Below are 16,451 nucleotides of genomic sequence, written 5' to 3' on the forward strand. Positions count from 1 at the left end.
GATTAATCCTTTGTCAGTTGCTTCGTTTGCAAATATTTTCTCCCATTCTGAGGGTTGTCTTTTTGTCTTGTTTATGGTTTCCTTTGCTGTCAAGAGCTGTACATTTTTAAGAATTGTTTTCATCTTTAAAATTCTGAAATTGGTTTTGGTTTGTACTTATTACTTAGGACATAGCCCATTCTTGGCAGAGACAGAAATATTCAAAATGGATTTATAATTAATAACATTTCTGTTGTTATTGTCGTGGAACTCTTTGGTTATAACTGGCAGATGTGTTTCCTATTCATTGTAGCAGTGTGAATGCCAGGATCACCCCCTTACCTGGAGTTTTCCTGCTTGTACAGGTCTCCTCCATCTAGAATGCCTTTCCCCTTCTTTGCCCCAAGCATTCCTCCCATTCACTGTTTTGTGTCCCCTCCCCTCACTGCTTCTCTTCTGTCTCAGATTTGGAGTTTTACTTACTGTTAGTCTAGACCCAGAGAGCTGATTGTATAACACAAGCCTTGTTTCCCCTGCCAGAGCACAAGCTGTGCAGGTGTCTCTGGTTCCAGAACTAATCAGGCACTTGACCTTTCTGACTCTCCACATCTCAATCTGCAACTCATTGTAAACTGTATGTAACTCTAACCTAAAATAGAAATATTTTGTGAATTTCTATGCATGATGAATTATTCATGATATTCATGCTTAATTATTTGTGGGGAGGAAGTGTGCTGATGTTTGCAACTTACTTTAAAATGCATAAAAAATTAAGATGGATTGAGGGACAGAGAGATGGATGTACAGGTGGATATGTGATAAAGCAAATATAGTAAAATATAAATTGTAGAATATGGGTGGGTGATGGGTACATTCACTGTACAATTCTTCAATTCTCTCAACTTTTTTGTATGTTTGAATGTTAAAAGGTAACAAAACCCCCCAAATTAACAAAAATGTCATGCCACAAAAAAGCAGACTGGTTTTCTTCAAGTGCTTCAAAGCTGAAAGCTCTAAGTATATACAGTTTCTTCCCAAAATAGTTTTCTCTTTCCCCCTTCCTTCTTTAATCCTCAAACAATAATAAACATGTGTATACTTTTTAATTTTAAAGCCAAAATAAATCATTTTTTCTGGGGAAAGGAAACCATATACTTGGGACAAATTATTTGCCAGGGTTTTTGTTTGTTTTCTGATGAATACACAGCAGTGAATGTAGGATGGAAAAACTTTTAAGATTTGTAATATGGTGTTTAATAATGTGTAACTTGTTTGATTTAGGCCTCTGTAGAAACTTGCAAGAGCTGAATGTCTCTGACTGTCCAACACTCACGGTGAGTATAAGAAGCTTATTTTACTGTTGTTTATATAGATTCAGACTTGCTCCACTGGAGCACTAATACACAGAGATTCTGCCAAAATACATGACTGTGTGCTCATTTAGGATTAAATATGGAGAAAAGCAAACTATGTTAAACACTGGCAAGAAATTTTATCCAACTTATGTAATGCTCTTATTATTCCTGTAGATATGTCCAAGGTTGGAGTCTCTGGAAAGTGGAAACTATTCAACGATTAGACAAAAATGAACTATATTTCTGTTTAAGGCCATGTGTGCATGAGACAGAAAAAATTGGGCCCCAGCAGAGACAATAGGCTCAATTTATAAGTCTTCATGACTATCAGCTGTGGTGCCAAAGAAGATGGAAATGAACATGTAACTCTAGCCAACTCCTTCCTAGTCCCTGTCTCCAGGCTTTCCTCTACTTCCAATCTGTCTTACACCCTGTGGACACAGAATATTCCTTCTTAAAGGCAGATCTGACCACTTCACTACCATCTGCCATCATTTATATACACACTTATCATCTACACTATTGGATAGAGTCAAAGCTCTTTAACATTACTGTACCTTGGAGACCCTCGGTCGTCTTGTCTCTGCCTCCCTTTCCAGCCTCATCTCCTTATAAATCCTACATGCACATTAAGTTTCAGCAGCCACAAGCTGCTATGCTTTCTTTCCTGCATGCACCAAGCTCCTCTTGCTGTTTTGCCTTTGCTCCGGCTGTGCTCTTTGCTTGGAGATAGGAGGGAAAAGAATGAACGGCCTGATTGCTTCCCCCTCCTCATTAAGCACCAGCTCCAGGATGAAGTCCATGCCCCTTGGCACAGGTGAAAAGACTTTGTGAATTGGCTCTTCCTTGCTACCTACCCAGACTCATCATTAACAGTTCTTTCTTTCAGATTTCTACTGGATTTCATTCCTTCTGTGGATATTTTTAGCACCTACTATGTTAAAGATATATTTATCTTTATATATAAAGATATATAGGGAACTTATATGTTATAAAATAGAGGTTCTATAGGGAATTTAAGATGAATTTTCAGTTTTGGCCCTCAGGGAGCTTTAGTTCTCACTTGGATAAAAGATCATATTCTTTAATTTGGCTTTCTAATAGGAAAGTCAAAACAAGCCCATCTGGGCTTCCCTGGTAGCGCAGTGGTTGAGAGTCCGCCTGCCGATGCAGGGGACACGGGTTAGTGCCCCGGTCCGGGAAGATCCCACATGCTGCGGAGCGGCTGGGCCCGTGAGCCATGGCCGCCAAGCCTGCGTGTCTAGAGCCTGTGCTCCACAACAGTGAGAGGCCCGCGTACCACAAAAAAACCCCCAAAAAACCAAAAAAAACAATTCCATCTGTGTTGAATTTGTGAACATCAAAGTCTTTTCCAGTTTTAGAGTTTAATAATGTACAGGGCTGATAACTTTATCCAGCTACATTTTACTATTGTCTTTCCCTTTGAGACAAAGACTGAGAGACAGGCTTACATTTAAGGAGTTGAGTAACATTCATTCAAAAAGCTTTGATTTCTAAGAAGCTTGCCTTATGAATATATTACATCTGGAGAGATTTTGAGTGCATCATAGACAAATTCATGGACCATCCTGCAATGTAGACACTGAAACAATTTTTGCATTTATGTGCTCAAACATTTGGGGATTGAAATTTGAGCTCTTTTAAATATTGAGAACAAAATTCCTTTGAACTTCCTCCTCATCTCAAAGGGAAAATCAGATTATTCTATGTTACATAATGCCTACTTCATCTTCCTCTTGCTGGCTCCCATATATTTTCATCTGTGTGGCCACCTCTCTAGGGTGTAAACCAGCTTTCTATCTTCCTCCTAGTCCCATTTCATTTGCATTTTTGCCGGCCTCCTCCACCAGGTGCACAATCACTTTGACGGTTGATTGGCACCATGAACATTTTTGAAGATAGATTCTTTCTATTGAACTATAATGCCACATATTATGTTTGTTCTCTCCATTCCTGCTGGGAAAAAGTGTACTGTATACTCTTTAATCTGTACATGTATATCCAAATCCTACATTTTGGTGGTGGAGTGTCTAGAAAAATTGCTGGTATCTTGAATGCAGTGGCAAGAGTACAGTGTTTATTGAAAGCCCTGCACTTGTTCTCATGCGTCATTGGCACATAGAACCTTTCGACAACAGAACTACAGTTTTACAACTTAAAAAAAAAAAACCTTGTGTTCTCTTTAAGGTGTGGTTTGCTTCCCCTGTAAATCAATCAATTCTTATCCCATGTGCAAGATGCTCTGACCTACAGGATTTTGTTATTTTAATATTCATGATTCCAGGAAGCAGCTAGGAACAGAATGTTAGGCATTGATGGTCCTGCTGAAAGTAAACCTTTGCCATCCTTAGTGGTGTTCGGGGAAGCCATATTGACCATGCAGAATTCTTCCCCGAACCTCATCTCCCAGCCTAGTGCCAGTTTACCTCTTCCTGCAAAGGCCTATTCTTCCAGGACAATGTACCACAAATATTTAAAACTAGCAGACTTCTTCAGTGTTCCTGGGGAGACTCATAAATCATTGAATAAATACAAACCCGCTGCTACTCATTCTAGAACATTTTATAAATAGTTACCAATACAAGAAGCAGCACCATTGCAATCAAACCTTGAAACACATGCAAATGTCATGCATGCAAACGTCTTGCAAATGTCAATTTAGGGCTCATGCTTGAAATCACTCTGTGTTTTTCTCATGTTGCAGTCATACTGTTCTCTTGTACTGGATTTCAGCTCTCTGGGAGAGGGTTCCCTGAATCTTTGATATTCTCCCCTGCAGTACCCCCTGTATTGAATTTCATGTCCAACACGTATGCAGCCTATATTTTACTTCAGGACATCTCAAACTTAACGTAAATTTGGTGCAAGGCTGTTTAGCTGTTTTAATATCTTCAGTAACAGAACCACAGAAACTTAATCACACACACACACCTCTGTATAAATATACATGTGTAAATATGGACTCTTTTTTTTTTTTTTTTTTTTTTTGCGGTACGCGGGCCTCTCACTGTTGTGGCCTCTCCCGTTGCGGAGCACAGGCTCCGGACGCGCAGGCTCAGTGGCCATGGCTCACGGGACTAGCCGCTCCGCGGCATGTGGGATCTTCCTGGACCGGGACACGAACCCGTGTCCCCTGCATCGGCAGGTGGACTCTAAACCACTGCGCCACCAGGGAAGCCCTGGACTCACTTTTTAATGAAGTCCAGTTGAAAGAGTTTCATCCTGTCTTTCAGAATGATTTTAGTAAATTTAAAAATGGATCCATTTTTAATCATTTTCATGTATCTAACGAGTCAGGAGTGTTTGACACTTTGACATGAGCTCAAAGGGTTGAACTGGCAAGGGTTCAGATTTTAATGAAGTGTCATTGTGATGCAATGGGACTTTATTTCCAAAGAAAGGGAACGGGAGGGAGTAATGAACCTTCAAGCAAAGCCATCATCTACTTAATTTGATTTATAAATGATAACAGAGACTATGAAGAGACCAAGACTCGCATATACTTTTTTGGAGTAGGGAGTGAGATAATAGAGAGATAATAGGGAAATAGCAAAGCCTGTTAGACTTCGATAAGATTCTTCCCTTTGTTTTTATGCACGATGAATCAATGAGATACATCTCTGAGAGCTGTCCTGGAGTCCTGTATCTCAATCTATCTAACACAACTATCACCAACAGGACAATGCGACTCCTGCCAAGGTAATGCTTGTGTTATCTGTATTACACTGAAAATAGTTATGCTCCTCTAGGCTCTGACTTGCTCTAGTATTCCCCAAAAGCAGTGATCCTTTTACTAACACCCCACCACCTTGGTACCCCTATTCTGATAACAGGACTGCTTTCAAGTCCCCAAGCTAGTGCCTAACCTCTTCCTCCTTAGCCTTGCCTTGGCCGGTATTTGGGGGTCACTCTTGTAGCAGTTTACCCAGTAGGTTGAGTTAGGCTCTGCCTATCTCTTTCTGGTCCTCGTTCCTGGGCTTTGGAGCCTGGCCCATCAATCCCAGTCCAGTGTTTGGACTTCTCTACAACAGAACCCCAATATCCTGCCTCCTTAGACCCTGAGCACTGCAGAGCCAGGTTCCCTGTTGCCATGCTCTGGTTACCTGTTGGGACCCCCATCACCTCCAGGAAACCTGATGCTTGCGTTTTTTTGATCTATGGACTGTTGACAAGCCAGCACTTCTTTGGAGAAGAAGGGAAAGGAGAATATAAGACATCACTAAGAGTTGACAGAATATTTAATTTTATCAAAAATTTACGTCATTCAATTATTCTTTATTTTCACCAAGGAAAAGACTAATCAGGAAGAGTATATGCTCATATTAGGAGAGATTCAAAACAGTTTTCAAACTACTGTGAAAGAATGAACCATTTTTGAGAATGTAACTTTTTTGAGATCCTTCGAAAAATAACAGTGAGGCATTTAGAGAAGCTTAAACAGAGAAAATTATAGGTGGTAATTTTCCTTATCTTTTCTCTCTAACCATTTTCTGGAAATATGCAAGACTAAAAAAAGGTGGTAACATATTTGCTTTATCTCATTAATTGACTTTCCATATTCTAGTCAGTTAAATCTATCAAACATTTCCTTTGAAATTTTTCATGAGTCTTTTAAAAAATAGAGGGTTTTCCTCCTTCCAGGCATTTGATATACATTTATTTTTTTTCTTGTATGATTTTTTTTTGGTACGTGGGCCTCTCACTGTTGTGGCCTCTCCCGTTGCGGAGCACAGGCTCCAGACGCACAGGCTCAGCGGCCATGGCTCACGGGCCCAGCCGCTCCACGGCATGTGGGATCTTCCCAGATCGGGGCATGAACCCGTGTCTCCTGCATTGGCAGGCGGACTCTCAACCACTGCGCCACCAGGGAAGCCCTATGATTTGTTTTTATTTAAATTTATAATCAACCTAGAATTAATTTTGGTAGATAAATGAAGCAGTGATCTAACAGGTTCATCAAACTATGACTTGTGCAGCCCAAAGCCTGTTTTAGTGCAGTCCATGAGCTAAGAATATATATTTTTTCACATCAAGAGTTGTTAAACCCTTGGGGATAGTGGGGCAGGGGAGGGGGAGAGATAAATTACGAGTTTGGGATTAACATATACACACTACTGTATATAAAACACATGAGCAACAAGGACCTACTGTATAGCACAGGGAACCCTATTCAATATCTTGTGATAACCTATAATGGAAAAGAATCTGAAAAAGAATATATATATGTATACTTGTATGTATAACTGAATCACTTTGCTGTACACTGAAACTAACACATTGTAAATCAACTATACTTCAGTAATTAAAAAAAGAGTTGTTAAATAACTAAACAATTATTCCAGCATCATTTATTGAATAAAACTTTTCTCAAGTGATGTGTGATACCTCTTTATATATCTAAAATTTTTATATAGGTAGTACATACTAAAAACTCATCACCTTCTAATGTTTTTGTACATGTTACTATCATCTATGTTCTAGAGGTTATGACCATTGTATCTGTATGGTTAAAATATTACAGCACTGTGCATCTCTTCCCAACTCCATGTTCAGTGACCTCTCTCATTGGTAGCTTAGAACCAGCCCAAATGGGAGTGTTCTGTACCATGAAAAATGCCATACAATACAAATTAGGGTTTGATTTATTTTTTTGTTGATTGTTTAGACTGGAGAAGACAAGATAGCAGATTAAAAGTGTGTCATGTCTGCCACCTACAGAATGGGAGAAAATATTTGCAAACGATGTGACCGACAAGGGCTTAGTTTCCAAAATATACAAACAGCTCATACAAGTCAACAACAAAAAAACAAACAACCCAATCCCAAAACGGGCAGAAGACCTAAATACACATTTCTCCAAAGAAGAAATACAGATGGCCAATAGGCACATGAAAAAATGCTCAACATCGCTAATTATTACAGAAATGCAAATCAAAACTACAATGAGGGCTTCCCTGGTGGCGCAGTGGTTGAGAATCTGCCTGCCAATGCAGGGGACATGGGTTCGAGCCCTGGTCTGGGAAGATCCCACATGCCGCGGAGCAACTAGGTCCGTGAGCCACAACTACTGAGCCTGCGCATCTGGAGTTTGTGCTCCACAACAAGAGAGGCCGCGACAGTGAGAGGCCCGTGCACCAGGATTAAGAGTGGGCCCCACTCACCGCAACTACAGAAAGCCCACGCACAGAAATGAAGACCCAACATAACCAAAAATAAATAAATAAATAAATAAATAAATTTTAAAAAGGCAACTATCAGAAATCAACAATTAAAAAAACTACAATGAGGTATCACCTCACACCAGTCAGAATGGTCATCATTAAAAAGTCTACAAATAACAAATGTTGGAGAGGGTGTGGAGAGAAGGGAACCCTCCCACACTGCTGGTGAGAATGTAAGTTGGTGCAGCCACTTGGAAAACATTACGGAGGTTCCTCAGAAAACTAAAAACAGAATTACCATATGATCCAACAATCCCATTCCTGGGCATATATTCAGAGAAAACTATAATTCAAAAAATACATGCATCGCTATTTTATAGCAGCACTATTCACAATAGCTAAGACATGGAAACAACCTAAATGTCCATTGACAGATGAATGGTTAAAGAAGATACATAATACAATGGAATACTACTCAGCCATAAAAGAGAATGAAATAAAGCCATTTGCAGCAACATGGATGCAACTAGAAATTATCATACTAAGTGAAGTAAGTCAGAAAGAGAAAGACAAATACCATATGATATCACTTATATGTGGAATCTAAAATATGACACAAACGAACCTACCTATGAAACAGAAACAGAATCACGGACATAGAGAACAGACTTGTGGTTGCCAAGGGGGCAGGGGGTTGGGGGAGGGATCGAGTGGGAGGTTGGGGTTAGCAGATGTAAGCTTTTATGTATAGAATGGATAAGCAACAAGGTCCTACTGTATAGCACAGAGAATTATATTCAATATCCTATGATAAACCATAATAGAAAATAATATTAACAAAGAATGTATATATATGTATATCTGAATCACTTTGCTGTACAGCAGAAATTAACACAACATCGTAAATCAACTATAACTTCAATAAAAAATATTGAAAAAAAGTATGTCATGTCTGTAGCTGCAACATTATGATTAGCACAAAAAAGGTGAGGAAATATCTTTTCAGTACTTGAAAACTGTCACATCATTGATGGATGAGTGAAATCTGGACATAAATCTTTGTGGTTTTATTTTTGTCTTACCCATTAATATAAATAAAAATATTCACATTGGAATTATACCCATTCCTCAAGCTTTTGAACTTTATTTTTTGGTTAAAAAAAAGAAATACATCAGAGTGAACAATTTTATTCTTCCTTTATGTGCACATAGGAGAAGACAAAAGTACTAGCTATATTTATGAGTTTGGCAAAAGTCAATGAATGAAAACATTGTGTGAGAATCAACTGACTATATGAAATTAACAATAAGCAGTATTGTGTATGTTATTATTTGTAAGTTGTGTGCTGTACATCTTTTATATATGTAAAATAGTTAATGTAAAATAGTAAGATGTGGGCTTCCCTGGTCACGCAGTGGTTAAGAATCTGCCTGCCAATGCAAGGGACACGGGTTCGAGCCCTGGTCCGGATATATCCCACATGCCGTGGAGCAACTAAGCCCGTGAATCACAACTACTGAGCCTGTGCTCTAGAGCCCACAAGCCACAACTACTGAGCCCACGTGCTACAACTACTGAAGCCTGCGCACCTAGAGTCTGTGCTCTGCAACAAGAGAAGCCACTGCAATAAGCCTGCGAACCGCAACAAAGACCCAACGCAGCCAAAAATAAATAAAATTAAATTAAAAAATTTATTTAAGAAAATAGTAAGATGTACAAATTTACAGTAAACATATATACATTTATATGCATACATGTTTTTGAAGAACCAGCTGTAAGATATTTACCAGTATGTCAATAATTAAAGGTAAAATAAGTTGGGAACTAACCCGTATTTTTATAATATTTAGTCTCCCTATCAGGAACATAGTATACTTCTAAAATTTTTCTTTCAAATGTTCTTAAATGTCTCAAAATTTTGTTTTATTCACATGGATAGTCTGTGGTGTCTTTTTCATTGCCATTGTGAATAGTATCCTTTCTGATTATGATTTCTCATTATATTTTCTAAATGGTTACTTTTGGACTTGGGCCTGATGTACATGTATCTTTTTAAACTTTTCATTTGTATGATTTGATTTCTTTCCTTTTAAAATAAAAAATAGAGCTATGAAATTACTTCTAAAGAAGAACTTAGGCAAAGCTTATAAGATTTGATAAATATTGTTCTCATTTTCTAACCAAACTGTTGTATATTTGATTATATGTTGATTACCACTTTGACCTAATAATTATTTAGAAGAGGATTTTTGGTTTCAAATTGTTGAAGTTTCTTAATTAACCTTATGTTTTTAATTCTAGTTTTTTACACTGTGGTCAAGAAATGTGGGTTGAATTATTTCTACTTTTTGAAATTTATTGAGATTTCTTGGTGGACTAGTTTATATACTCAATTTCAGTAAATCATCCATGAATGTTTAAAACAAAAGAGTTTCTTTCAGAGAACATTTCTAGGTGTATATGCACATATATGTATAAATTCTCGATATGTCATAGATAAGTGATATATTAGTTGCCTATTATGACAAAGCTTCTATTAATTTATTTTTGTTATTTTACATGTAAAGATTAATAAGTAGTATGTTTCATTATAGATTGTAGCAGTTGTTCACATAAAATTATATTTTTTATCCTGGTTGATATTTCTTTGCCTTAAATTCTTTTTAATCTGTTATTTATACAGTCACGTTTGGTTTCTTTTGTGGTTTTGTGGAATAACTTTATGTATACCCATATTTTTAACCTTTGTGTTGCTGTATTTTAGGTTTATCTTTTACATGCAGCACATAGCTAACTTCTATTTTTAAAAATTTCAATCTCTTTGCCTTTTTAAGAGGGAAGTTTAAAAGACTAATATTTCTTGTCAAAACTGGGTGTATGGTCTTATTTTTATCATCTTGCTTTATGTTTTAGTTTTTTAATTTTTTACGTTACTGCACTGTACTCATCTTTTCTGCCTTTTGCTATAAAAGTGTTATTTCTATAATCTGAATGCATTTCAAAGATATATGCATATTCTCTTGTGTATTCTAACTAGTGGATATTTGTATGTTTTTTAAAAACATGCTTTAACATGCATTTCTCTAATTATCAAAGTCACAATGAAACAGTAACTTTGGCTCCCCCTGTGTTAGGCAAGAGATCTGATACACTTTAATTCTCCCTTGAACTTGATGTTTTTCTACTTCCACTCACCTATATGTAAATACCTATTAATTGTGATTTTTGTTAATCATTTAACTTTCCTTTTAATGTTGATTTTTGGTGTTTGAACTCAACATTGTAATCATATTTATAATGATTATGTAGTCCTAACTCTAGTTTTAACATTCATTGATGGTCCATTTGTTCCACAATTTCCTTATTCTTTAATTTTGATTTTGATTCACCCTATGATGACTGGAAATATAGTTTTAAAAACTCTTTATCTGGAAAGATGTGCAAGTATTAGATTTGCAGTCATTACTTTCTGAAGATGACTTTCTGTTGTCTTGAAGGATGAACAACAAATTCTCTTGGTGTATGGTTCTTGAATCATGTCCCTTACTCTATCCTTAAAACCCTACAAATGTTGCTCCATAATCTTTACTATTTCAAGTTAAAGAGAAGTCTAAAGCCAGCCTGATTTTTCTCTTCCTTTGTTGGTAACCAATATTTTTCTGCCAAGATGCTGGCATGAACTTCCTTTTCTCTGAGAAATTAAAAACATCTTCCAAACTTAACTGTGTTCTTTCAATTAACTTTTCCTGGAACATAGTAAACCTTCTGAACATTAAAACTTAGATTTTTCTCAGCCAAGGAAGGTGTTTTTCTCTTCCTTCCTTCTTTTTTTTTAAAATAAATTTATTTATTTATTTACTTTTGGCTGTGTTGGGTCTTCATTGCTACGCCCAGGCTTCCTCTAGTTGTGGCGAGCGGGGGCTACTCGTCGTCGTGGCGAGCGGGGACTACTCGTCGTCATGGTGCGCGGGCTTCTCACTGTAGTGGCTTCTCTTGTTGCAGAGCACAGGCTCTAGGTGCGTGGGCTTCAGTAGTTGTGGCACATGGGCTCAGTAGTTGTGGCTCACGGCCTTAGTTGCTCCACAGCATGTGGGATCTTCCTGGACCAGAGCTCGAACCCGTGTCCCCTGAATTGGCAGGAGGATTCTTAACCACTGCGCCACCAGGGAAGCCCTCTTTTTTTTTTTCTATTAATTAAACTAAAGTCTTTATACAAATTTCATCAAGTTTTCCACTCATGTCCTTTTATTTTTGCTCTAGGATCCAATGTAGGGTTCCATATTGCATTCATTTCTCCTTAGTCTCCTCAAATCTGTGCCAGTCGTCAGTAGTTCCTTGTATTTCATTACCTCGACACTTGAAGAATACGGTTTAGTTATTTATCTTATATAATGTCCCTCAATTTGGGTTTATCTGATGGATATTTTTCTTTTTAAATGCTTCTATTCCATTTGTTCAGGTTTTATCTTAAGAATTCCCTTTTATTTTTAGATCGATTTTTATTCTTGTCCTTCAAAGCTGACATCTTCTCTCTCATCATTTTTATTTCTGTATATATTTTCTCAGCATACTGCATTCTCTATATCAGTAGTTCTGAAAGTGTGTTCCAAGGACAGCAGTGTCCCGATAAATGTTTAATAACTGGCTGGGGTAGGGAGTAAAGGTGTTTTTTTTTGTTTGTTTTTCTTTTGCGGTACGCTGGCCTCTCACTCTTGTGGCCTCTCCCGTTGCGGAGCACAGGCTCCGGATGCGCAGGCTCAGCGGCCATGGCTCACGGGCTCAGCTGCTCCGCGGCACGTGGGATCTTCCCGGACCGGGGCACGAACCCGCATCCCCTGCATTGGCAGGCGGACTCTCAACCACTGCGCCACCAGGGAAGCCCTAAAGGTGTGTTTTGATTTGTAGGATTTATTGATTTCTGTGATATAAATAATTCCATTATGGCCAATTTTAAGCTACCAACATGATGCCACTGAATGTGGAATTGGGAAGAGATGCTAACAATTGGTTCTCATGGGCTGGTACAAGCCAGCTCCAGAAGCACCACTGTGGAGGGCCCCTGACCATTTCAGGAATTCTGTAGGATTCTTTGTCCTGCAATACAGAACGTCACTCAGTACTTTTCTTTAGACATTTCATATTAAGATATATATGTGATGAATATATGTGCATGTATGAATGTGTGTTTATATATAGAGAGAGAATATATGTGCATGTGTGTATGTGTGTATGTGTGTATGTATCTATAGATAGAAAGAGAGTGGGGGGGTGAAGAGGGAAGAGAGAGAGAAATATATATTAAAAAATCCATAAATCCATATGTGAAAATCTGAACTCTCAAAGTAGATGATTTGGGAGTAGCATATATCACAGTACAAATTATTTTTTTAACTTAAAACATCTCTTCCAACCATAGTTTGAAATAAACTTTTCTCCTAGGAAATTTAAAATAACACTACATCTCTGCATAATTTTTTAAGGACATTTATTTTACAAATGAAGCTATACCTTTAGTGGGCAACAGATAGAAAAATAGGACCCAAAATGAGAATTCTGTTTTGATTTTAACTTCTAGTTCTTGCTATTGAGACAACACTTAGGATAAAACTAATTAATATTGATGTTTTTCGCCATATGAAAAAAATGTACATTGACTTTCTTATCTATAATAAAAATACATTTCATAATGATTCTCTATTTTTGCTCTGCTTCTATTGTTTCAAACATGCTTGGGTATGCAAAAGCATTTGTTAAGCGGTAAATAACCAGAGATGTGTTATTTGTTGCTGTTCTCGTTGTCTCTCGTGTCTTTAGTATTTCTTTCCAGAGAAAAATGTAATTTGTTTGCCTTTCTTAGCAACAGTGATTTGCCAGTTTTTTATTTCAATATTTTTCCTCACTTCTTTGGGGACTTGCTCAGTTTTCTAAAGTTGAAAATGAGGGCTGCCCACAGCTCATGCCCATTCCAAAACATTTTTTGCTTTGAAATATTTCCTGAATTAAACCCTCTCCATTTATTCCCATTGCCACAATCTAGGTGGCACTCTCAGCACCTCATTTGGTGCAGCATCCTGATGGTCCACTCTTGGTCTCTCTTCCCTTCAATATACTCTGCCTTATGCTGCAAGACATATCATCCTGAGCTTAGTCTTATCACGTCTTTGACATCCTTAAGGTCTAGACTCTTCCCTTACTGTCCAAAAACATTATGTTGATAATACAACATTATATAAAGCAACTATACTCCAATAAAAAAAAAAAACATTATGCTGACAAAGGGGCCATAGATCCATAGGTATCATTAAGAACTCCTCGCTCAATTCTCATTTTTGGTATTTGTTAACTGACACGTGCACTTAAAGAAATAGAACAATAGGCTTGGACCAGATTTGAATATGCATGATTTCGTAAGTAACAGTTTCATTATTATATCTAAAGAAAGACTGACTGATATACAGAGCTTAGAAATAGGTTAGGAAGAACAGTCTTCAAATGAGTGGGCAACACATGGGAGGAACAGAAACTACGCCAGCGGCTATCAATCTCGCTAGAGTTGACAGATTACATATGGTATTACCACCATGACCAAAATGAGGGTATAGATGGCATATGAGGCCCCCCAAACTCTTAGTATCAGTTGTATGCACCACTCTTGTCAGGTGAGTACTTATTCCATTCAATGGAAGGAAGACAGTACAAACTTCATAAGAATAATTCATATGTAATTATTATTTGAGGTAGTAGCAGCAACAATAACAATATATATATATTTAAAGGTTCTACCATATCCCTGCTAATATTTATCATCAAAGATCACCCTCATTATAATACTATTACATCTATGTGCTTATGTAATTGTCACATCTCTAAGAGGAAAGAGCAGATAGGATTATATCCATGTTACAGACGAGTAAACTGAGGTTCAGGAAAGCTGGAGGCCCCACAGTTGGTGAGGGTTAAAAAAAAAAAAGATAATGTTAAAATATCCACTTAACAGATGCGGAAACAATCTCTGAGAGGTTAGGAGAAGTTGCAGTAAGTGTCAGGACTGGGATTCAAATCCAATTTCATCAGATTCCAAACCCTTGTGTATTTTCCATTGTGTCATGCTGCCTGCCTCACTATTCCTTTCTCCAAATTAGAGAGCTAAAGGGTTGTTAGGAATGACAACCCCCAAGAAAATTGTACTTACTCAGCTGAATCACAAGGGTATGCTTCAGGGAGAGGAAGATCAAGCATTTCCAAAGCTTTGGCAATGCTCTTAGTTAACTCAAGGGCCCCAGGAGAAGGGACGTTCTTTGGGATGTTAGTGCTCCTTTCTCCTTCAGAACCCTGCCCACCCAGCCACTGGGGAATCCAGAAGGCTTCCCTCTCCGTTCTCCTGAATCTCATGGACACAGCCATTACCAGAGGGAAATGTGTGTTCTGAGTCAAATAATTTGCTATGGAATGTGAATCATATCATATAGTTGTGTTTTTTCAGATTTGGGAAATAAATCTGATTAATGGTCAAAGCTTGCATATCTAATTTCCCATTTATGTGAAGATAAACTTTATTAGTCATTTGTGGGCTTTTGAGGGACAGAGAGTTTTCTTCCTACTTTTCATTCTTTTTGCTTTCAAATTTGCTGTTAAACCGTTACAGATCACAAACCAAAAGCACGTTTTTAATTCCATTGCAAGAGCAGGCAGTAGTGGGAATTCTTGCACTTTTATAAAATGCCAGGCTTAGGAGGGCTTTGAAAATCATCCAGAGTGTCCTCAAACCGTGAGCCCTTGCACAGTAGTATAGACTCGTCCTGAAGACCCTCTTTTTTTTCTGGAAGCTCTCATTTTGGTCATGGTGGTAATGCCATAGTTAATCTGTTTCAACTCCAGTGAGATTGATAGCCTCTGACTGTAGTTTTTATTCCTCTCATATGTTGCCCACTCATTTGCAGACTGTTCTTAACCCATTTTTAAGCTCTGTATATCAATGTCTTTCTTTATCCATAATAATGAAACTGTTACATACAAAATCATGCACTGTTACAAAAAAATCTATTTTTTTCAAGCCATTTTCTTACCATGTCCATTTTAAGAGCCTGTTATGTTCAACTTTGCCTCCTTTCTGCCCCAAATCCTAACTCTCATGTAACAGTTAATCGCCACTTAAATGTTTACAAAGGGTTTGTCCTCCTAGACATTTTGCATGTTATTTTGGTGCTCCAAAGATAAAACCTAAATTCAACAAACAAACTCTGAAACTGCTTTCAAACACTAACTTCCAAACAATAGGAATGCACAAACCTCCCCCACCCCCAAAGCTTTATCCCAATCAGCTTTCTTAAAAATCTAGACAAATCTTTAATTATTTTCATTTGAAATGTGATTATGCATTATCTGATATGCTACTGCAATCTCCTTTACTTAACAGGAAGAGTATTAACAGTAAAGTTCAACTCTTGAATATCTGTAAGGAGAAAAGATTAATTTACAGTTTTACTTCTCTTTGTCATAGTGGCTTAACAAAGATGTGAGAAAACAACGAAAGTATAATCACTTTCCTTCCTCTCTTCTCTCGCCCTGTCTTTTCAGGTACTTCCACAGTTTACAGAATCTTAGTTTGGCTTATTGCAGAAAGTTTACAGACAAAGGTTTACAGTACCTGAATTTGGGGAATGGATGCCACAAGCTCATCTATCTGGACCTTTCCGGCTGCACCCAGGTTTGTCTTTCAGCCTTCTCTTTCCTGCAGCAGGCGAAGAAGTCCTCCAGAGAATGAGAACGGGCTATATCCAGCCCTCATGTTATACTAACGCTGTGCAGAGACCGCAGCACACTTTTTGGAGGTTTTAAATTACATGGCCACAGCTGCTTAAATTTTCCCCAGGATCGCTACTATAGGCTCTTGGCTTCCTTCCACTGGAGTGCCACATCCACTAACAGGCAGAG

The 16,451-nt window shown here is 37.8% G+C and overlaps 1 protein-coding gene across 1 annotated transcript in view; it reads left to right on the plus strand.

The window, feature by feature from the left end:
* FBXL13 (F-box and leucine rich repeat protein 13) overlaps window positions 1-16,451 on the plus strand; it is a gene marked incomplete at both ends in the record, with an annotated part of 183,419 nt that overhangs the window by 87,021 nt on the left and 79,947 nt on the right. The window contains 3 exon segments of the mRNA XM_082846252.1: window positions 1,261-1,313; window positions 4,954-5,054; window positions 16,095-16,224. Coding sequence (XP_082702378.1) covers window positions 1,261-1,313; window positions 4,954-5,054; window positions 16,095-16,224 — 284 coding nt within the window.

The sequence above is a fragment of the Leucopleurus acutus genome, assembly GCF_964270905.1.
Source record: "Leucopleurus acutus genome assembly, chromosome: 9".
Lineage (NCBI taxonomy): Eukaryota > Metazoa > Chordata > Mammalia > Artiodactyla > Delphinidae > Leucopleurus > Leucopleurus acutus.